At 36.2% G+C, this 22,510-nt stretch overlaps 1 protein-coding gene across 4 annotated transcripts in view; it reads right to left on the reverse strand.

The window, feature by feature from the left end:
- Positions 1-739: 739 nt before the first annotated feature.
- The window catches only part of HNF4G (hepatocyte nuclear factor 4 gamma), a 61,057-nt gene continuing 39,286 nt past the window's right edge, over positions 740-22,510 (reverse strand). For 2 of the 4 annotated variants that reach the window (XM_055800340.1, XM_027792094.2), the window contains exons 2-11: positions 21,484-21,586; positions 17,569-17,737; positions 15,687-15,781; positions 11,994-12,100; positions 8,689-8,844; positions 6,412-6,499; positions 4,987-5,139; positions 4,571-4,807; positions 3,965-4,087; positions 740-3,574 (exon numbers count right to left, since the gene is read on the reverse strand). In XM_055800340.1, the coding sequence (XP_055656315.1) occupies positions 3,456-3,574; positions 3,965-4,087; positions 4,571-4,807; positions 4,987-5,139; positions 6,412-6,499; positions 8,689-8,844; positions 11,994-12,100; positions 15,687-15,781; positions 17,569-17,737; positions 21,484-21,544 (1,308 nt within the window). In that variant the 5' untranslated portion in view covers positions 21,545-21,586 and the 3' untranslated portion in view covers positions 740-3,455. The remainder of the gene's footprint in view (positions 3,575-3,964; positions 4,088-4,570; positions 4,808-4,986; positions 5,140-6,411; positions 6,500-8,688; positions 8,845-11,993; positions 12,101-15,686; positions 15,782-17,568; positions 17,738-21,483; positions 21,587-22,510) is intronic. The other 2 variants (XM_055800341.1, XM_055800342.1) reach the window with 2 other exon arrangements.

The raw sequence follows: 22,510 nt of genomic DNA on the forward strand, positions 1-22,510 counted from the left end.
CATTCAGAAGTGGAGTCTCTTCTTTCTCCCATGGCAGCTTTGCCCTGCAGCTCTGCAACCCAGAGCACAGCATGTGAGCAAAAGTAAACAGCCCAATTCATTGTGTTATTACCACCATTCAACTGCAAAAAAAACAAACAAACCCCACCTCTACTCAAAATGTATTCAAAGGACACATACAACTGAACATACTTTCTGACGCTGAAGAGAAGCTGGTTATCTAAAAGAATGTATTTTGAAGAGTCTTTCTAAAGTTTTCAAAGTCTTTACCTACAAAATATATAACTGCTTAGTTGCAACTAAATTAGCCTAAATAACAATGCACTACAGTAATGAAAGGGAGTGATTTGTTCAGTTGTCTCTGTCCAGGAAAAAAAAAAAAGCTGTTGAACATATGCTTCATTTTAAACACAGATGGAATTAAGCATGTGCTTCAGTTCTTTTCTGAGTCAGAACTAAAAATTAAAAACCGTAGCTATGTAATACTTTGCCATGTTACAGTAGAATCAACTAAAATATTGCCATCATATTCTTTCATATGATTTCAATATCCTGCTTTGAGCAGGGGGGTTGGATAAGACGACCTCCCGAGGTCCCTTCCAACCTCAGCCATTCTGTGATGCTGTGAATACTGCAGACATGAAAGCATGTTACAGTTTTATATTCATTCATAACATAAGCAATATAAAGCATTGTCATTGTTTACCTGAATAGTAAAAAATTTACCAAAAGGCAAATGTGTCATTCGGATCATTCATGTTTCTTTATTGAGCTTTGATGAAAAACAGTCTATTTGAAATACTTCCAGCAACCATTTCAATCCCAAATGCTCAACACAAAAACTTGGTATCGAAATTCAAACATATAAAGTTACATCTCATTATAATTTAATATTTAACAAAGCTAATCATTTCTGATTTTTCATAATTAAGTTTACAAAAATAACATTACATTTATAAAATAAATCAGCTTTTCCCAATAAATTACAGTGGTGGTGTTCTTATTCAAAAATGTAATATATCGTACAAAATAGATAACAACTTTTTGTCAGATAAAATACTAAAGTACATTTTTCATCCAGTACATTTTGGCAGTGTGTGACAACATTTAACTGTACACTTTATATCTAAAGTACAGTGTAAAAACTAAACCCATTAAGCTATTATTCAGACCACTTATATAAGGCAAGGGTGGCCAACTTGGGGATTACTTTTTATTTCCAGTTAAATGTTTTTAGTCAGAACCAATACCGCCATGTTTATGCAACCAACTTAATTAATCTGACCCAGTAAAGTCATGCAGAGCCAACTTGAGTCCAGCATTCTTTCTATGACAGGTACACAAAAGTAACCCCCATCAGTCAACTTTTGGGCTGCTTGGTATTTCTCGTGCATGCTTTACTTTTTTCTTTCTCCACAAAGCATTGGTGGACAATTTATAAAAACAGCACAGTCCAGATTCCCCTAAAGTTAATGGTAAAACTTCAGTACTTTATTCTGTCATAAAAACTCATATTAAAAGGGATTTGTAAAAAGAACAATGCACTGATAAAAACTAAACAGTAAACAGCAAAAAGAAAAACACTCTAAAAAGCAAAAGGTACACATTAAGGGCTACTGTACACAGACTTTGCAAAAGCAACTACTTTAAAATAACATCAAAACCCACAGCATCTACCTGGTGGTAAGTGTATTCTCATTAAAGCCTGTTGAAAGTTCAGGTCAGCTCAGCAATTACTGTGGTGCAATTCCCACCTGCAAAAACGTATCTGAAGAATCATACCAGTTTGAGCAACTTTCAAATGCCAGAGGTATAACATCACCCATCTTTGGATGCTGCAGTTAATGCAGGTGTCTGGTTCAGGATGATCAATATCTGACCTTGTGGAATTTCTGACTCCACTGTTTTCTCTTTGCAATAGTTCATCAAACAGCAATATTTTCCTCTCCTTTTTCCGCCCTCCATTTCTCTCTTACATAACATCTGGGAAGAAAGTCTACTTTAAAGTACTAAAGGAAAACAATTCGTTTCTGGAATAAATGCATTGTGCAAAGTGGTGATTTTGTTATGATGTCAGTGTTGTATGAACAACATATCACTTTATGTATCCTAATAGATTGTCTTCACAAATTGTAACTGAGTAAGTATATGTCCAAGTGAGTATGTGTCACAGGGTCCCCCTTGTGCAAATCCACAGAGGGTCCAAATCCAGATGGGCGTTAGTACAGACTCCAGATACAAAACTTAGTGTTGGAACCTCCCAGACTGGAAGGGAAGGAAGAGGAGAAGAGGGCTCGTCACAGTAAATCAATTCATCCCAGTCTTCTGAAAACTCTTAAAAATCCAGAGGATGAGTATCTGGTGTGCTTGCTGCCTTCTAGCTTGAAATACCATGGCTCAAACCAGGAACATCTGGAACTGAACTCAGGCACATTTGCTGCTTGAGTCAGTAAGCCGTACCTCTCCAGACACAGTGCTGCTACATAACTACAGTTTCTCTGTAGCTGAATTTTAGAGTGATTGCTAAAACATATATTCATTAGCCAGTTAGGCAAATAAACACAATGGCTAACATTTACACTAGTAAATTGAACAGTACAAAGTCTACATCCAGCCCTGAGGTCAAGTGGCATGGTCTGGCCATATTCCTAGTTATACTCTCTGTGCCCCTGAAGAGAGGTGGCCATATCGAAAGTACCTGGTAAAAAGTGTCTTTGGACTGGCCTAATCCCCAAAGTGTGCCCAGAAATTGCTTGGGAAAGTAATAGTCCTGACCAGAAAACATACTAGTCCTTGTTCTAAGTACTTCGCAATTTAAATGCTAGCACCTATGCCTTGGCACTGTCCAATTGACTGATACAGAAATTACTTTGTATACAGATTTTAAAAAGTCTTCAAACGTATTAGCCTATGGCAGGACCTCTGATTCATACAAATAACTAAGCAGTGAGGAATTAATGGAATCTTAAGTTTTGTCTGATCAACCCACTTTTTTGTGCCTACAATTCACAGCTAAACAAGCACTAACCAGTTCTGCCACAATTAAAAAATTATATACACATTTAAAACAATAATATTAAGACAACAACTAAAACAGGAAATAAAAAATGAATCTGTGCAGGTATAAGATCTAAAACTCATATCAACCTCTATACATATTTGTCAGACTGCAGTGTCCACAGTTACAGTTTTATGTGGCAGTCAGAACAGTATTACTTTCCAAATCATGAGGTGTTTTAAGAAACACCCACAGTAGTGGCTGCTGAGGAAATAATTTCCTTTTTAATCCTGAGATTTTAAATGTGCAAGTGTCCTACCAATTTATCTAGTGCATAAAAAGGAAGAAGGAAAGGAAGGAAGGAAGGAAGGAAGGAAGGAAGGAAGGAAGAAAGGAAGGAAGGAAGGAAGGAAGGAAGGAAGGAAGGAAGGAAGGACAAGTAAGACAGACAGAAACATCACAATGGTTTTTGTTTCAAAATAGATTGCTGTGCAATGACTGAAGCCTGATTTGTAGACATTTTGTATTCTTGCCCAGAGCCCTGAGGAGGGGAAGGTAATGGAGTTTCTGGAGTTGCTGAAAAAGAATATAGAAACAATTATGTATTTTTACATTCTGACCTACTCTGCATACAGAGATAGATACTACTGTGCTGAACGGAAGTTCTGTTACATTAGGCATGCTAGGGAAACAGAATATTTTAATTCTCAGAATTTTTAGTTTATTAAAAATTGTGCATGTGAAAACAATCATATATCAGAATGGTGATGAATTTTTTAAATATTAAATTCAGGTCAAAGTCTCTTACTTAACATTGTTTATATACATAAGGTTCTAATGCACAATTATTTTACTGTAAGAACGCTGATGAAATAACTTTGAGCATTGAGGAGCCACCAATCTAAATAATATTTTTAAATATAACAGTGACATGTTATGACAGAAAGCTAACTTGCAATTACTTACAAATCTGTTCTGTATGTAAAGGAGCAGACATTGAACTTATGAGGATAGTTTGGCCAGTTAATGGATCTTGGGCTAAGTGAGGATGTATTGGATGATGCAGATGACTGGCATCATTAGAAGTACCTGCAAAAATAACATGAGCATTTATTAATTCAAAAGACCATGCTGTCACCAGCAACTTAAACTTCAGTAATTACATTTCTGCAGAGCAAATATTTTGATTGGCAATTTGAATAATTGCCTCTGGGTATTCATTAAACAATTTAACCAGACCAACCACATTAAGCACCGTATTTGTTTTCTCTGTTTTGACTGCATTAACAGTGGATTTCATGAAGTATTTGTAGGGATTCTTCCGCGTGCCTAGGGAATTGTATGTCTAGATATCCAGCAATGACTGAGAAGAACACAGCACAATCTCAGGTTGTAGGACTGAGTTAATAAGATGAGCAGCCAAGACAAGAAGGCTTTAGATAACAATTATATGACCCAAAGCTCAGCCAGCAAGGCAACAGTCAGAGTGCTTGCTTACATCATGATCCCCTCATGATGTATGCTAAATTCAACATAACACAACATCGTAAATTTAACAAGCTGTTAGCCTACCTCCCAGTAACATTTCCTGAAGTAAACTGTCAATTTTAACAATTCCAAATAGTTTAACCAATTGTATTTGCTCAATCATTTGCCAAGTGATGCTCTGGAGTGTGGGCAGTAGAAGCAGAAGTTCACCAAATCTTCCTCGGGAGTCATACTGACGGTCATTAATATAATCCTCTAAACTGATCTGGACTTGGAACCGCATGTTCTTAATCTTCATTGGATTACTCAGGCCTTTTGCATCTTAAAAATGACAAAATCTTAAAGTCAAGACAGATTATGATTTGGGAGGAGCATCTTACTTTTTTCATTTTATTCTTTTCCATCCAGGTATATAACATGAGCACATGGTACCTCAACAGAAATTACTTCCAATATAATCACATCTAAAATAATTCTGAGAGATATTTTTGAAAAAGTACCTGGATCAAAAAACACAATTGCTTTCAAGCAAGCATACTCATTGTCATCTATTTGAATTTCCTGGAAGGGTCGAACTAATTCATCCAGAATCCGATTTGCCACTCGGCTGATTTCTACTTCAGTACTGTTGCGATGGATTATGTAATTGTTGCCTTAGAGAGAAAGAATACCAACATGCAGATTGATATAAAGACTTTGATGCAACATACTAGATGAAGCCCATTTTCAAAAGCGTATCTCATTTCGCTTAATCAAATTAATATTTTTTTGAGTAGTAACTTTCCTTTGTGTCATACAAAACTGTTTGCAAACAGAGTAAGTGCAAAATACAGCTGTCACCCAGTAAATAATCTGTGCACATAAATATGCCAACATGTACAGTAACCGATTAGCCCATAGAACTGAGGTCCATATTTGAATGCACAAGTATGGAGCAAATAGGCCTTCAACTTTATGTAATAGATAAATATAATTATAAACTGATCTTAAAATTTATTCTTCCCCCATTAAAATACTATATTCCAAACTGAATGATCAGGATTCATCAATGGTCGAAGAAGCCTTCTTCCAGAGGAGACACCAGGAATTCTTTTTCTAACAGAAGCTTTTGTTACTCCTAAGAAAAACCGTAAGCATCATAAAAATTTTCAGAGTACAAAATAAGTTTTTAATTTATGTTTCAATTTTAAATTGATATTTTGAAGAAGTCTCCATCACGGCATCTTAATTCACCTTCTGTCCAGAAGTGATCTAACATAAGTTATATCATATAACCCAGTGAAGGATCCACTTCAAGTGACCAAGAATATGCTTATGCAGGCAGGACTGCTCACTGTGCCATGGATTCACCCATCTCCCACGTGGCAGAGGACAACAGGTATGCTGTTTGCATGATGGTTACATGGCGACTGCCAAGGCAGCAGTGAGAGGGCTCCTGAGAAAGCGAATTGCAGGGAACAGGCTATCCAACTTTTTAGTCTATAGGGTGTTCTCTGACTGCGTCTGAAGGGCTCTTGAGAAAGCTCCAGATAAATGGTTTTCACAAAGATTGAAATTAGTACATGGGCCACAGGTTGGCTGCTCCTCTCTTAATCAAAGAGGTTTTATGGAGCTTTTGTGTTCTGGTTTTTTTATGGGACAAAGGTGCAGAAAGGATGTTCATGTAAGGAGAAAATCTGCCAGCCACCCCCTTAAGTTGTGGCTTCTGGTATCCATTTAAACCTTTAGCCGTATTAACTCACAGGAAGCTGTTCACCTCTTTTGCTGGAAGGGGGCACGTGACATTATACCATTAAATAGCTATTTAGCATTCACAGAATGCATTGCTTTGATTGTGCCATATCAGTTGTCCTACTTAAGTGATTACATGGTTGCTAATGTACTACAACATCATCATTATTAATTAAAACAAAACCAATATTTACCTAAAAGTAAAATGTCCTTATACGCCATGGACCGCTTTGCTGCTCCAAGCAACAGGTGTTCCCCAGCATGTGCTCTTAGCAGGGCAACCTCAAGAAAAAAACAGCAGACTCTAATTAGACAATAAAGCAGTAAGTTTCAATAAGGGTAAAAGAAATGAGGATGCATATTACTGTGAGTGCATTCAGCTATAGGTACATGTTTAAGATTTTTAAAATTCTAATGTAAAAATGTACAGTGAATGTAAAAACACTGTACTAGCAGTACACTATAATTAAATTATCATCCCCTGTTAGTTCTAGCATTTGGTCTATATTTTAAACATACAGCTCTGCAAAATACTTCTCAATAAATACATACTTGCATTTATTTCCTAGTACAGTTTTCTCTGGAATTTTAAGTTGACACTAAAGACTCTGGTGGGCTGGAATGAACTGTTACAGAATATTCGGCACTATCAGTGTTTCATTTTTCTCACCTTGAATGAAAAACTTATGGGACACTCAAAAGAGCTTTTTCCCCAACAAAACCAGATATGCTAAAATATCCATTACCATCAACAAAGAAGAAACCTGATTCATCCCGGGAAGACACTTTGAAATGTGGTCATTACATTACTCTTTGTCACCTATTTACTTCCCTTGGTTTTAGTATCTGTTTGAAACTTCAGCACTAGCCTCTATTTTCTCAAGGAACTCCTTCCTTGGCAAGTAATTATTTTCTTACGAATCCAAGCCAGTACTTTACGCATGATGTAAAGATACACAGCACCTAGGAATTCTTAATGTGTGAAGACTTTTCACCTTGTCAGTAGAGCTAACTTATCTGCTCCGGCCTGCTCTAGGGTTTGTAAATAGGCTGATTCCCACATGAGGAATCGTTTGCTCAAAACCAGACTGTTTATTTTATAATTAAATGCACAATGCCCCTTAGAAAGGCTATCACAAATGCAAAAGTGGCATTTGTTTTAACTCCCAATACCTTTGTCACACTCTTCTTAGGTACTTAATGTTCTGGATTATTTCCCAGCATGTACTCTTCAAGCACTGCAGGGGTGCTTTCAGCCTATCTTTCTAAGGTGATATCTTTTTTTTTTTTTAAAACACAGGAGCTTTTTAATGAGGTCTGATCCCTTCTCTTTTCCTTCATGCCATCTTAAAAATAAAAACAGCAATATTTTTGCTCACTTTTGTTGCTCTTGTGTAACTAATGCATTAAAAAATTCTATTCTTTACATGAACCGATTTTTAAATTATTCCAGTATGTTGAGATTGTGCACACATGTCACACTCTGTGGGTCTGAAAAGACATCAAGGCCCTATCTGGGGGGTCTTCTGTGGGCTGAAACACCCTGTATTCCTGGGGAAAAGTATAAGAGGGAATGACTCAGTTTGAGTCTCAAACCCAAGGATGATTTAACCGTCCTTACAGGATTTTCCTAAAAACTGAGAGACTGAGGAGGCAAAAAGGAGGAATTACACAATTCAACTTCATAAAGTCATTTTCAAGCTGAGTCAGATTTTGGTGGACTGGAATCAAGAGATCCTGAGCCATGAATTAACCTCCTGCCCAGGCAGCCGGTAAGGGAACTGCTCACCGCAACATGGAGACACTGATTCCAAGTGTGCTAGCACAACTTACTCCGAAAGCCAGTGATATATCAGGATATATTGCAGATGCAATGATAGATCAGACCTCTGTCATAAAAACCCTTAAGAATTTTCAAGGTTTGGTGCTTTTTTCCCCTGCGCTGATTATATACAATATAATTTTAGTACACTGTATTATATGAAAGATTATTTGCTATGGATTGATATCAGTATGTTTGGCATTTGTTTGAGATTCTAATGGATTTTATTTTTTCCAAGTAGAGAAGACATGCTTCAGATTAAATAACATGCTGTCTTAAACCATATTATAATGAAAGGTGAACATGAAATAAACACTTTGCAAGGTCTGAAAAAAACATGGCTTTTTTTTACAAGATTTTTTTCATTTTTCCATGCAGGTTGGTATCTCTGCTTCCAAAACAATACACAAAGCACAAAACAATTGAAGACATAGTAGGTTGCTGCTTCTTTTCATTAGTGTGCTAGAGCCTTATCAATTTCCTCTGTTTGGGTTTTTTTTGTGGTGGTGCTATTTCATAAGTTTAAAAACCATTAAGATGGTAGACCTAGCACTCAGCTACCAAAAAATGAGTGTTTAATTGTAACATTTAAATATCACAGAAATAGCGGGACAGTAATTAAACCCTTCTCTTTGGTCTCCTCTTATACCTGGTCATCCAGTGGTAACTCACAGAAACCTGGAATATATTTAGCCCATTCCACCAGCACCAAAAGTTGTTGCTTCATAGATTCACAGACATCACTAATACCAGCAATTTTCTTAACATTTATGTCAGTGCTAGCACCAGGACTGGCGACTGAGATCTGGCCATAGTGAGAGAAAAAAGTAACAATGTTAAATTACATATAACTGCATTTTCAATGGTTAACAGCATATTTAAGAAAAAAATCACATCAGTAATCATGCATACTCTTGAGAATTTCCTTGACCATATGGACAATTAGTCTGCACATAAATCTTTCATTTCTCATTACTACCAGTGTGTATTACGGTATGTTAAAAATTACACTATTTATATCATGATACAAAATCTCCTCATTCTGAAATACTATTTTTAATATACCCAAGCCCTGATAATTTGTAGGGGTGAGGTGGGGGTTTTTAATCCTTTACAATGGTTGACATTTACCTCATTTCAGAAAGAAAAAAGAGCTCATAGGGGCATGCAGTAACATTAAGGGCAAAGGAAGAAAGAGTTAAGGGGGTAGCATGCTCTTCTAGTGAAAAGATAAGTATCATTAACTTTAGAAGGTAAAACAGGGGGGTTTAGTGCCTGGAGGAGAATGGTTTGTAATGATGAAGCGGCAGTATAGGCGGAGGCCTGAGACATTTCAGAGCAAATGTAAAGGATATGAGTGTGCATTAGACCACCTGCAGTGAACAGTGTTCTGTGAAATAAGAAGAGAGCAATATCTTTCTGGGTCTGAAGCTAGGGTACTTTCATGTAATCACTGAGCCAAAACCTGAAATTCTTAATGACTTTTCAAAGAAAGGAACAAAATCAGGGTTGCTTTTAAGCTAGGCAGGAAAGACAGCTTAAGATAAAACCAAGCCTGAGAAGAGAAGATGAGTTTATAGTTGCTATCATATCAAGGAAGAAGAAGAAGATGAAGACAAAAAAGGAAAAAGAAAAAGGAAAAGGAAAAGAGAAAAAGAAAGAGAAAAAGATCCCAGCACAACAAAACCCCACCACTGTACAAGGCATATGAAACTGATTTTCACCTTATGTTTTACAGAAAGCAGGAAATTCTGTAGTGTGATTATCTCCTTCTCCACCCCACCCCCCAAAAAATATTTGTTTGGTCTTCTAATGCTGTGTACCTACACATTTCAGGATGGTGGATGCTATTTAGGTTGACTCCTACCAGATCCCCTTCATTCCCAGATCCATCTTAAATCCCCCAGTGGGATCTGTGGTGAAATCCCATTATCCTTGGGTGGTCAAAAGGAGTTGCACTTCTGAACTAAAGCTCAGTGCTTCCTTCATAATTCAGTAGTCTAAAACACTGGAAACAGCTTAGATATTAATGGCAGTTAACCAGCTGAACATTAGTTCTCAGGGAAATACAACAGCTAGGCAGGTGAAAAAATCCTCTGATACATAATTCAAAGGCTATCATGTAGGGAAAAGGTTAGCGGTATTGTCTTTTTGTAGACAGAGCATTTGTGAAATCCCTGCTGTAATCATGAGTCCATTTCTGGCATCTGTTCTACAAAAACAAAGTTGAAAATAGTGGATAACATTCAGGTAAGAGCTACCAGAATGATTCAGTCAAGAAAACATTCAGTGCAGAAACAGAGTAAATGAAATTAAACAGATTTCCCATTTTCCAGAAGAGTAAGAGGAGTCTTGATCATGATTCAAAAGTGCCTACGCAGAGAGTTCTGATAGCAGGAGGCACTCTGATCTACCAGAAAAACAGACTACTATGTACCAACTAGAAGTTAATTCAGGAAGGTAAAGAACAGGTATATTGTTTAACTGTTAAGACTTACTGGCTCATGAACTTAATGCATTGTCCTTCCTTTAACATCTTTTAATCAGAGCTATGCATCCTTATAAATTACATCTTATAGGACAAACTATAGACTCTGTGCTGAAATTACTTGGTGAGCTTCTGCTGGGAATTCATGAGATTCATGCAGTATCACATCTGAAGGACATGGCCAATGATTAGTGACACTACCACCTCCTCCAAGTCTCTCGTCACGATTGAACTCATCTTACAAATCCATTCGATTGAGTGAAAAACAAGGACTTTAAAGACTTCACTTTTCCATCATGTTAATGTGACCTCTTGGTCTTTGAGGACAAGAGTGTATCTTCATATATGCTTGGCATACTGGGAACAATTACCCCCTACTACAACATACCCAGTAATAAGTAGAATAAATTTCTGTTTACACAAGGTGATGCTTTAGGCCTGGAATCTACCATCCAACAAGAACTTTGTGGCAGGAACAGCTGAAGATGTGATTCTGTTTAAGACAACTCTTATTCCTGAATTGCATATACCAGTTGGAAATGATTAAGGGAGTAACACACACAAAAAAAAAAAGCACAATAAGCAAGTTCAAGGAATTACTAAGGAGGTAAAAATAGGTATAGGTATGAAAGGTAGGAAGGTCCATTATGTTCATCTAGTCTGCCCAGACATGCAATACATGCCAAAGACTATCACCCAGTAATTCCTGCATCAATTCTTTACAGACAGTTCCACCCTAAGAGCGATGCTGATAAAGGATGAGATTACAAAACATTTTGGGATGTATAAATCAGTCAGCATGAAATCATAAAGGTGGCAGTTAAATTCTAAGTTAGTAAGAGGTGCAAGAATGCAGAATCAATGACCATGATTTATCTGAGGTGCAGAAAAGGACTGGAGACTGTTCCATTCAGGAATTGATTGGATAGGAGAAAAAAAAAAAAAGAAAATGAAGTTCAGATGAGACAAAGAAAATTTAAAAGCGAGATGTGAATAGAGTCTGTAGTTGGAACACTTCTGTTTGCCTTATTTATAATGTCTAAGGATATTAAAAATGGGATTTTCAAAAGAATGTAAGGAAATGAGTGTCCACACCCCTTTGAATGTAATGGCTTTGGACAATTTTTTTCCTTAATGTTTCATGGGAAAGCCAGCCTCAAGGATAGATAGATGCCACCAGCTGCCTGAGACAGAACTGATTTAAAAGCAGTAAGAACCATAAAGCTTTATTAAGAAAGGTGCCTAGGACATATTTTCCTGTACAAAGTGGAATTTTTTTATTGACTTTGCTTTAAGAATGTATTCTATCACTGATTCTTTCACTGGGAAGAGGAAACTGGGTGCATTTGGAAGTAGAAAAAAGTAATCTCAATAATTATGCTTAATACAATAAGAAACTGAAAAATATTTAACTTTAGAAAAATGGTGTTAAAGTAATCAAATAATGTTGTGGCAGATCTCAGTACCTGACGGGAGAGTGTCTCAGCTTGTGACAATGTGCTAATAGAGGGAATGTTGCAGCCATCAAAAGTGTTTCTTCTTGTGCTTATCCTGTCCCGTTCATTTTGTACAGCTGGAAAAGAATAATCATCTCGTTTATTGACTTGTAGACATCGCCACACAATATCATTTCAGAAGTTTACTATATAACTATAAGAATCAAAACGTATGATATTAAAAAAGACCTTGTGCTTTTAGCTCTAAGTAATGAGGAAAGATGACAATACATGTTTATGGTCTTTACCTGTATACTGTTTGCCTATAAAAACTACGTATAACTAATTAGATAGACAATGAATTATCAGCACTTTTGTGACTGGCTTTATTACAGTAAAATCTCTTTCTTCCTTTGAACTTGAACATACGCTGTCATTTTGTTATTTTAACCAATTTAATAAGTGAGGTTTTATGATGATGGTAGACATGGACATCTCCAGACTGCTGAACAGGTCAAGAGGTATACAGCACCACTTTACAGAATGCCTCAGTCAGAGGCAGTCTGACAGCCTTACTCCTGCTCTCCTGTGAGAAACCCTGACACAGGAATGAATTGTGAACTTAATCCACTAGCAGGATAATGTTGAAACTTAAATCTCATGTTCCTCCTCTGTGACATTGCACTCCTAGCCAGTTTACAGAACATAAACTAAGTTAATACAAAAAAAAAGAAAATTAAAAAGGCACCAAAAAACTTTCAGGCCAGTAAGTTTTGTCTCATGGGGTCCAAAAATAGGCAGTTAAAAGTGCTTTGGGTAAGGAATCCTTAATTAGCGCATGCAAGGTTTATGAAGCAACAAGGATTACTTTTGAATTGAAGGAAGAAGAAGAAATAAAACTATCAATCAGATTTTTCTAAAACCTAGATCATGTCCAAGGTTAGACCAAGGAGAAAAGAAAAGAGGAAAAAAAAATAAGAATTGTGCTGATCAAAATCTTTTTATTGCACAAGGAATCTCATCAATTTTTAAGAGCAGCAGCTTTATTTCCAAAGATATGTTTGCTATTTTGTGGGAAACAATCTGCATTACTGAATTTAGGAGTAGTACCAAAGGCTTCAATAAAAAAAATAAAATATTCTATACACTGGATAGTTTTCAGGGTTTATCTGAGCAATGCACAAGTTTATTTGAGAGGTGTACTAACTTTTTGCCAAGGACGCTCACTGATGGGCCTTTTATTAAGGTCACAGTAAGAAATGTGCAGTGATAAACACAAAGTGCTAAATGTTCATGTACACAGGAAACAAAAAAATATAACCCTTTTTAAAAGAATGCAGAAAAAAAACTTTCACTGAATCTCCACAGTTTAAGTGCTACCCAAATAATTAAAATAAGGTCAGTGCCAATTAGAAAAATACTAAGGTATTCTGACAATCACTAATGAAAGTCACCGGTGGAGGGCTTTCAGAATCATAGCGAAATGCTTCAATTTTCTCCTGCGTATGTACAGTTTTGGATTATTAGACCAGATTGTCTGTCTTGCTAAAGCCTTTTCATCAGTTCAGGCTAAAACTGCCTTAAACAGAGACTCCATGAGGAAGGGGGAATATCTGTTTAAAGAGCTTATACCAGGGCCTTGGCCCTGAAGAAAAGAAAGTGATCTGCTAGAAACAAGCTGAGGAACTATCATACAGACTATGCTACACTTATGCTATGAGACATCCCCTGATGGTGTAGAGAGGTATATAACAACACACAAACAGTGAAATTTACAGTTCTGTGTTTTAAATTATTTTAGCACTGGGAAGACTTAAATAAACACGGCTCAGATGCAAAAGGAATATTTTATAGGTAGTGGGACCAAAGGAGGAAGAATGGTGTAAATTAGGTTAAAGATTTCAGCATGCTTCATGATGATGTCAGCTAGCCATACACCTGGCTGCATTAGCATGTTGAGGGGAGTTTTTGTCTCTGTTTTGGCTTCCCAGTACACAAAAAATGCTGAACCCTGTGCAGTGTCCAGCAGAGGGCTATGGAGATGCAACCCACAACACAAGGTGAAGCAGAGCGAGGCATCTTTGTTCATGCGGAAATGAGAGAACCAAGGTGGAGGTGAAGGTTTTAATTTCTGTAGTTTACAGAAAATGGAGCCAGATTCTTCCAAGGTGCACAGGGAAAGGACAAGAGGCAACAGACACTACCCTCATTGCAGTGAGACACATTCCAATTAGCAATAAGGAAATAAACTCTTCCCAGTGAGGGTGGTCAAGCACTGGAAGAAGCTGCTGAGAGAGGCTGCGGAATCTGCCCTCTCAGGGACTGTATAAACTTGGCTGGACAGGGTCCCAAGCAACCTGACTGAACCTAGAAATTAGCCTGGCTTTAAACGGGGGCCTGGACTAGATACCTTCCAGATGTCCCTTCAGAGCTAAACTATTCTTTAGTTCCAGGCTTTGAAAGACTGTGAAGCTCTGCTTTTTGTAAAACTTTTAAGGTTGCCGTGGACATGCAGGTCTTCCCTTTTCTTCATGTCAAATTGATAATATTTATACAATATGTTACTGATTTTAATGGCTCAAATTCCAAAAAGTTACACTGTGTTCAAGGAGAGCCACAAGATTCAACAAACCTACTTCATAACATACAGAGTGTAACGCTGTTTCAAATATCCCCATCCAGCTGCAAGGAGAAAATCCATTTTACCTCATACTAAAACTTGATCACTAGCAAGGCAATACTATAGTATAGATATATGAGAGCATAAAGAAACAGTTTCCTTTATCTTAGGAAAGCTATGTATAGACTAAAAATATTAAAGCCTTGTTACAGTACAGGAGAACTGTGCCCACAGGTTGCAGACTGGCCTTCAGGCAGGTACACCATGAGCCAAACAAAACAGGTAGCAAAGTTTGTGATAAACCATTTCTGAGTACTTATTTGAACCATATCAGGTATCTTTTGTCTCTACATCATTATTGCCAGTGAAGCAACAGTCCCAACAACCTGACACAAGAATCCTCTGATATTCCCACTGTCTTCCTTTCCCTATTGCTGTGCTCCTACGGTCATTGCTCCTTCCACGTTGACAGGAAGATCACAGAGACACCCATGTTTCTTCACATCTGACAGTGAGATGTGTAAGCAACAATCTTCCCATATTAAGCCCTAATGAGATTAGACATTTTTCTTAATTAATGTGGGCACTCCACTGACAGCTACCACTACTGTTGCCCCTACTACTTTTTCACTCAACTTCACAATCCTTCCTCTGGCTTAAATGCTTCAAATGTTTAAATTCACAGGAAGAAGCAGTAAATCGTCACTGTCATTAATTAGAAAGGGGAGAAATAAAATCCCAGATAGAGATTTTATTACACAAATTTGGCAAAAAATTAACCTAAAATCTCACAGTTTGAACTTTTCCAGGATATGGCTCAACACTTAGAAATTAATCAATTTTGACACTAGGATTAATGGATCAAACAATTGCAAATTCACTTTAAACCCATAGATTTGCTAATGCTCAAAGTGTTAAAGTGTTTACTGACCTGAAAACTAGATGACGCATATTTCACCTCAATAGAAAAGCATTTGTCCATCATGAAGGCATTATAGCAGATTTTCCATTGAATTATCCTGCTGGAGCTTTTTAGAGTTTTTATTATATTTTTAAAATAATTGAGATTATTTCTCTTTGCATATAAAATAAAATATCATTACCTTCTTTTTTCATTCCTGCTCGAAAACACTTTTTTAAACGACAATATCTGCATTGATTCCTTTTGTCCTTGTCAACAATACATTGCCGGTTAAATCTATCAGAGACAAGAAAAGATTAATGTATTAATTACATTAACATTAATTATATTATTATCACATATTATTATTATTTTATAATTGCCATAATATACAGTATATTATATATAATCATATATAATTATATAATAAACTATAATAATGTTTAAATATATAAAACCATAATAATGTTATTAATATTATTATATAGTAAGAATATTAATGATAGTATTAATACATTAATAAAGAGCACCCTGATTACAAAGAAGAAAACCAACCAGTACGGCCTGTCAGAATAACATCTATAACCACAGACTTTCTTCTTTTGTTTTGTTTTGTTTTTTTTTTAATTAATCAGTCTTGAGAAGTGTTTCATACCTTCTTCATTTGCAGGAATATATATGTGTGTGTAGACACATATATATGCATTGGAATGGGTAAGTGTTGAAAAATTTGAGTTTTGCACATCATTTACACCTTAGTTTATTTATGAGAAATGTCAGTAACTGGCTGCATCAAATGGCAGTGGGAGGAAAAAAAAAAAGCTACAAAAAGGAAAAGAAAAGGAGAATCAAGAAAAATGCGAAGTTTGACTGTCATGGAGCAGCCCTTAGCTGCACAACCAGTACTCTTGGCTGGCAAAATTTTACTCCTTCCAGGAGATACCAATGAACAAGCTACATGTTGTATCATCACAGGTTACAATTTAAACAGCAAATGGGAGGAAGATTTTCTAACACAATGAAATGAAGACATGAGGAAACATACTGAGTGTGACACTGCAAGAAGGTTCACCCAAGCTCTCATGAACATCTACAGGTATGCCTAAGGGGGATGCACGTGAGCAATCCCCCATTCTCCCTGTTTCCTTCTGCCTTTTTGTTGTGTATGTGTTTGTTAGATAAACAGATCTATGTTTTGCAGAGCTCTTCCTGAAATTACTTTTATCAGCTCTTGTCACACCACTTTAGAGGTATGTCTACGCTGTATCACTGTGGTATGTCTATAAGGGAGAGATTTCCCTAGAGTATTAAGCAACCAAGGAATAGTGTAGCAAACATTTCCGGTAACAAGACATTCTTACATGAAGTTTTCTCCTTTAGTGATTTGTCTAAACTCACAGAGGTTTGCCTATATTCTGTGCACAGCTTAATACTGACATTTTATGAAATTGTGCATGCACAGAGCAATTCTTCAGACATGGTGCACACACCTACAGTGTGATAATTTGGACAGCCAGACACCCGGAAATTAACAGATTGCCATTCAGACTGACGGGGGGGAAATGGTCACTCAAAAGAGCAGGGTCTCATGCAAAGTGGGAAGATGTGCAGATGTGCTTGTACAGCCCTTAAAACAAGACTCATAAATCTTAAGTCTTTCTATTCAAAAACTGCTTTCATAAGAAAAATTATGAAAATATTTTTTAGAAAACAGTTAAGAATTTCACAGTACCAGTGAAAATGTAAGAATTTTTCCTTTCTCCCCCTCCCCCAGGAGATTACTTCTGTGATCATAAAGAAAAGAGTGAAACAGCTCCTGAGTGATGTAATGATATCAACAATATCAAGAGACATCTGGAGTGTGGTATCTGGAATATTTAATATCAAGTAGTCTTGAATAAAAGACATTTTTTCCAGTCAGAAGAGTACACCATGAACCAAATGCTCATCAATAATGCTGGTCAGAATTCCTTAAGAAAAATCTGAAAATACCCTGGCATAGTTCTGAAAAGTCTGAAAAGGTATGAATGTCATTTTTGCTTAAATTCATTAATTTAGTGCCTCTAGATAAACTTTTGAAATACCTGCATGTATAGACATGATTTTTCCGTATACTGCGTCTAAAGAATCCCTTGCATCCATCACAGCTGGAAGCACCATAATGTTTTCCAGTCGCTCGGTCTCCACATATTGCACAGAGACTACTGACCCCGTTGTCAGCAGCACTCATGTTGACAGCTTCTCCTGAACTGTCTGAGGAGAAGCAAGAACAACATACATAGTTATGGATAACAGATTCAACAACCATCCCATGAGCAATTTGAAATTAAATGAAGGTTTTTTTCTGGCCTTTTCTCTTTTAATTGCCATTTTTTATTTATATAGCATGGCATACCTGATTCCATCTGGTTTTTATTCAGATGAACACCTTCAAAGTTACAAAGATGTTAACAGAATTTGAGAGGTTCACAAGAATAAGTAATTTTGTTCTAAACTCAACTGAAAGGGGCTAAAAATCAAAGTGTAATTCTGCACATATAATTACGTATTCATTCTTACTAACATGAAGAGGAACTTCGGCACAAAGCAATGTTGCCTAGTTAGCTGACAAAGATCTCATAGGAGCTGGCAGTAACTGGCAACTATCATACAAAGGTACGTGACATTAAACAAAACAAAATGATAAGACAGTTTCTGCACAATACTTAATAATAAAAAAAAAAAAAAACCAGCCACCATTCTAAGAGGACTGCCTAAGTGTTATTTCCTTGAGCAGATTTTCTAAAGGAACATTGGTGCAGGCTTTACTTGCACAAGAGAATATTAGCTACGTGATTAACAATTAATCATTCAATATGGTAAACAATACCGAAGAAATTCAACCGAAATCAAACCAGACATATTTATTCTTGTTTGAGTCACAATGTTTAACAGATGTGTTCAAAGAAATAATTGCAAGATAGCTTTTTCTGTTACGCTTCCAGTCTTACAAAAGGAAAGCTGTTTGCAATATGCCCAAAATATATGGAGTTGTTCAGTCAGGGAGAGGAAAGAGTGACACATTAATTAGTTATTCAAACACCCAATCAAAAGTCAAGTACATGAGTTCATGAACAGTGGACAGGTAAAAAAGTAAAAACGTTCATATTGATACATATTATTATTCATATTGTACTAGATCCATCTGAAATGTATTACACAACTATATTATAAAATTTGCATTGTGTCCCAAAGAGCTTACAATTTAAACAGTTTTTTAGACAGAGAGAAGAAGCAACATTTTTTCTGTTTTAGAAACATAATTAATTTAAAATTGATTAAATAAAATTGAAATTTTAAAGCTAAGGATTCAGTTCTGCAGTTTGTCATGATTGCAAAATTATTTTTTAAAATGGGTTACAGAATTACTTTAGCCAGAAAAATATAAAACCTTTCTTCTGGATTTTTGCAATTTTTTGTCATAATGATACAGCAGAATAATTAAAAATACAGTATTTAAATTTAATGATGAAATATTTTATAGCAATAAATGTTGCATCTATATATAAGGATATTTTTTCTTTTGTGTTACTCTGAAAGAAAATGTCTGGGAAATTGACCTGATTTTGCAAATTTCTTTGATTTCAACAGAACTGCATAATCTGCCTGCATTCTCTTAATGTTTCTAATTCATTTAGACAGCTACAAAAGACACATAGGGAAGTTCATAAAAGGCAACTTTCCATTCCAGGCTAGCACTGTAGCTACAAGGCAATGATTTTATAAATTCTCTATGAAAATACTCAGGCTGAACTCAAAGCAAACTTTAAACAGAAAAAGGCTACTCCTAAAACTTCAAAATTACCAAACTAATCACTTAGAGTAAATAATTTAACTAGGTCTATCACCAACACATAATGCAACACAGCATAACCTTCCTAACCTGCCTTCCCATTTTATGTAACATTAACAGATCTGAAAGGGTGCTATTCAGCAAAAAACAACTAACCAATGAAAAGACACATATTAGAACAAATAGTAGAGAAATCATCTAAAAGTTATAGAATCATTGTTGGTAGCTTCCAAACCACTTAGGGCATAAGGGTCTGTTTCTTCTTTCTAAATCAATAACCAAATCCACCTTTCTGTTTACTAAGCTTGCTGTAAAGTAACATCATAATTCAGATAAAACGTCAAGACCAACAACTTAGGTTCTATATGGCAGGAATATGTGGAAAGGCAGGTGCTAAGTATTTTTCCTGCAAATCACTAAATATTTGTTCTGCCTTCTAAAAATACATATTACAATATATCTATGAATTATATTTTTGATACACTAATCCAGGTTCTAAGTATATTAGAAGATTTGGAAAGCCATTTTAGAGTAGTTTAATTTGCCTGATGTTTTTCTTCACTTTCATTGACTGATATTTCCTTTTAGCTGATCAGTCAATACTCAATGATGGCAGAAGGAAATGGTGTGCTTCCTGTTTCAAGCATAACTTATTGATATGATTTCTCAAAAATTTATTCCATTAAAAATTCCACCTAAAGTTAAAGTGTTACATTAGTCAAACACAAGTATTTTTTCTCAGCTGAACATTAGCCTCTAGAAAGCCAATGTGATTTTTTTTAAAAAAATCATTCTAGTTCATATATACACATACCTAGAAAGTTTAGATTAACATTTAAATAAATAAAATTACTCCAACAGTTAGAAACTAGGCATCAAGAAACAAGAGCTATTTTTTGTTCACAAGCCTCTGGATAATTTTATCCTGTCCTTCTGAATGTTATTATACAAAATATACTTTCATGTCCAAACTGTCAATACTAGTTATTCATTTGTCTTACAGTAAATAAAACAACTGCTGAATACACCATTTTCTTCCTTTGATTAACTGACTGGTGACAGTACAGTTCAGTTAGTTTATTACACATAACCTCTCTTTTATTTTCCTTAATGTTAAAGAATTATAATGTTATTAACTTAGAGCTAGTGATGAAGTGTAAAATAGCAGATTGGCAGTTTGAAAACAACCCCCAAATGCTCCATTAATAAAACAGTTAGCTAACACCTTATAACATTACTAAACTTCACTTTTTCTGTTAGCTGGCTTCATTTTGCATCACAGAGCAAAACTCACCGTTGCCATTATACAGAATCTGCATCGTTTCAAACTCTAGTGCCGTATACGTTGGGTCTAAAACTTCACTGTAGTTCGCCATTTCCATGTCTAGTATTGGTTCCGAGAGCCTCATCGTTGAATGCAAAACCAGTGAAAAAGCTGCTCAAATGTACAACCTTCCCATTCTGTTTCACAGTGATTGATAAACCAAAGTTAACTATAACTGCGGCACTTACGTGCTACAATGGGAGGAGCTGGAAAACTGCTTCTGCATGCTATATTCTACCTGGTGTTTTTTTTCTTTTATGATACAGTGCAACCCTTCTGATAATCTTGGAATGCTTTATGGAATAAACTTATCAGGAGTTGTACTGGTTCCAGTTCTTAAGTAAACCCAAGGACGTGCAGGAAGCTTCCTACCTCCTATGCTCTGCTACACACTTTGCTGTCAATGGGTATAAATGGTCCTAAACAAACCATTCTGGTTGTTCTATGCAAAAAGATCATAGGTTCATATGCCATTTTGCTTTCTCTCTTCAGAACAATAAGGAAGTATGGACTATCATCATGCCCAAAACATCCATCATCATCTTTTAATAGGCAGCTGCAAAACCTCCCCTTTTTATAACCGTTAGTGTTCTTGTAACAGCAGCAATGGCTGTGCAGGCATGCTCAACCAAGGCCTCAAGCAACGCAGGCTCTGCAGCAAGGCCACGTTATAGATTTCCCCCATCACACAAGATGGGGCTGCGATGGCTCTAGTCAGTGGACCTTGCACACTCCCAGAAGGTGGCTTCCTGCCCTAAACTTTCTTCATACAAGATGTGATGGCAGCATGTTGTTTTCAAGCACCACTCAGATGTGCAAATAAAAAAAAAATGTATCATTCACCTTCTCTGAAAAGTAGAATCTCTGCGCAGGTCCACTGCTCAGGAGTTGGTACACATGGCATGTCCAAACCCAGTTACAAACCCTCCTGTAAAGCTGCTTGAATCTGTGCAAAAGATAGCTGAATTTCACTTGCTAATCAGGTGCTTTTAGATGTTAGATAGCAAAATTTCAGATGTTATTACTTCTCAATAAATTCTTTACAGAAAACTACCTTTTACGCTGCTGAACAGTAGTTACATTAAAGATTACATATATAGGAAAACTGCCCAGTTTATGTTTAATTAACAAGAGCCAATAGCTGTATATACATCACACAAATGCTTATTTGAATGGGAAGAGAAGAGTGCCTGTAGTTGCTGTTCAGGAAGAGTAGCTGAAAAGCGGCACCATAAAATAACTCTTTAGGTTTTGGTGTTTGGTTTTTTGGTTTTTTTTTTTAAAAAAAAAAAAAAAAAAAAGCAAGCAATTGCCAGACAAGCTACCTACAAAGAAGGAAAATTTACAGGAAAATACCTAGAAAAAAATCTTTCAAAATTCATCCTTCTAATTTCCAAGTCCCCAGGGTTACCTAAGAGGTGCAAATCATCCTGTCTCCTGACGGACACACAGATGCAGTCTCAGGCCAGTTCTCCTGACTCTGGTGGATCCCAGTGACATAATTATGACAACAGGATTCTCATGTAAGTCACAGAACTATCCCCAAACTGAAGACCGTTTACAATCGCGTTACTGCTTGCACAAATTCTCCACAGATTTTGGAGGGTCTCCACAGGGGCTGTCCTTTTCAACCTACTGCTATTCCTTTTCCTTTAAACCACTCGTCCATTATTATATTCAATGAGATACCAAAAAACTGCAAAAGTTGCTACTTAAAAAAGGGCAAACGTATAATGTTCAGCCTTCATATGAATAGTATGTTATTAATGACAAATGTAACTATGAATACTTACTATACACTACAAAAGATGTATGGAAATTTTATAACATATTTAAGTTTATGAGTGAAATGTTAAAATATTTCATGCCT

Source organism: Falco peregrinus, chromosome 3 (genome assembly GCF_023634155.1).
Source record: "Falco peregrinus isolate bFalPer1 chromosome 3, bFalPer1.pri, whole genome shotgun sequence".
Lineage (NCBI taxonomy): Eukaryota > Metazoa > Chordata > Aves > Falconiformes > Falconidae > Falco > Falco peregrinus.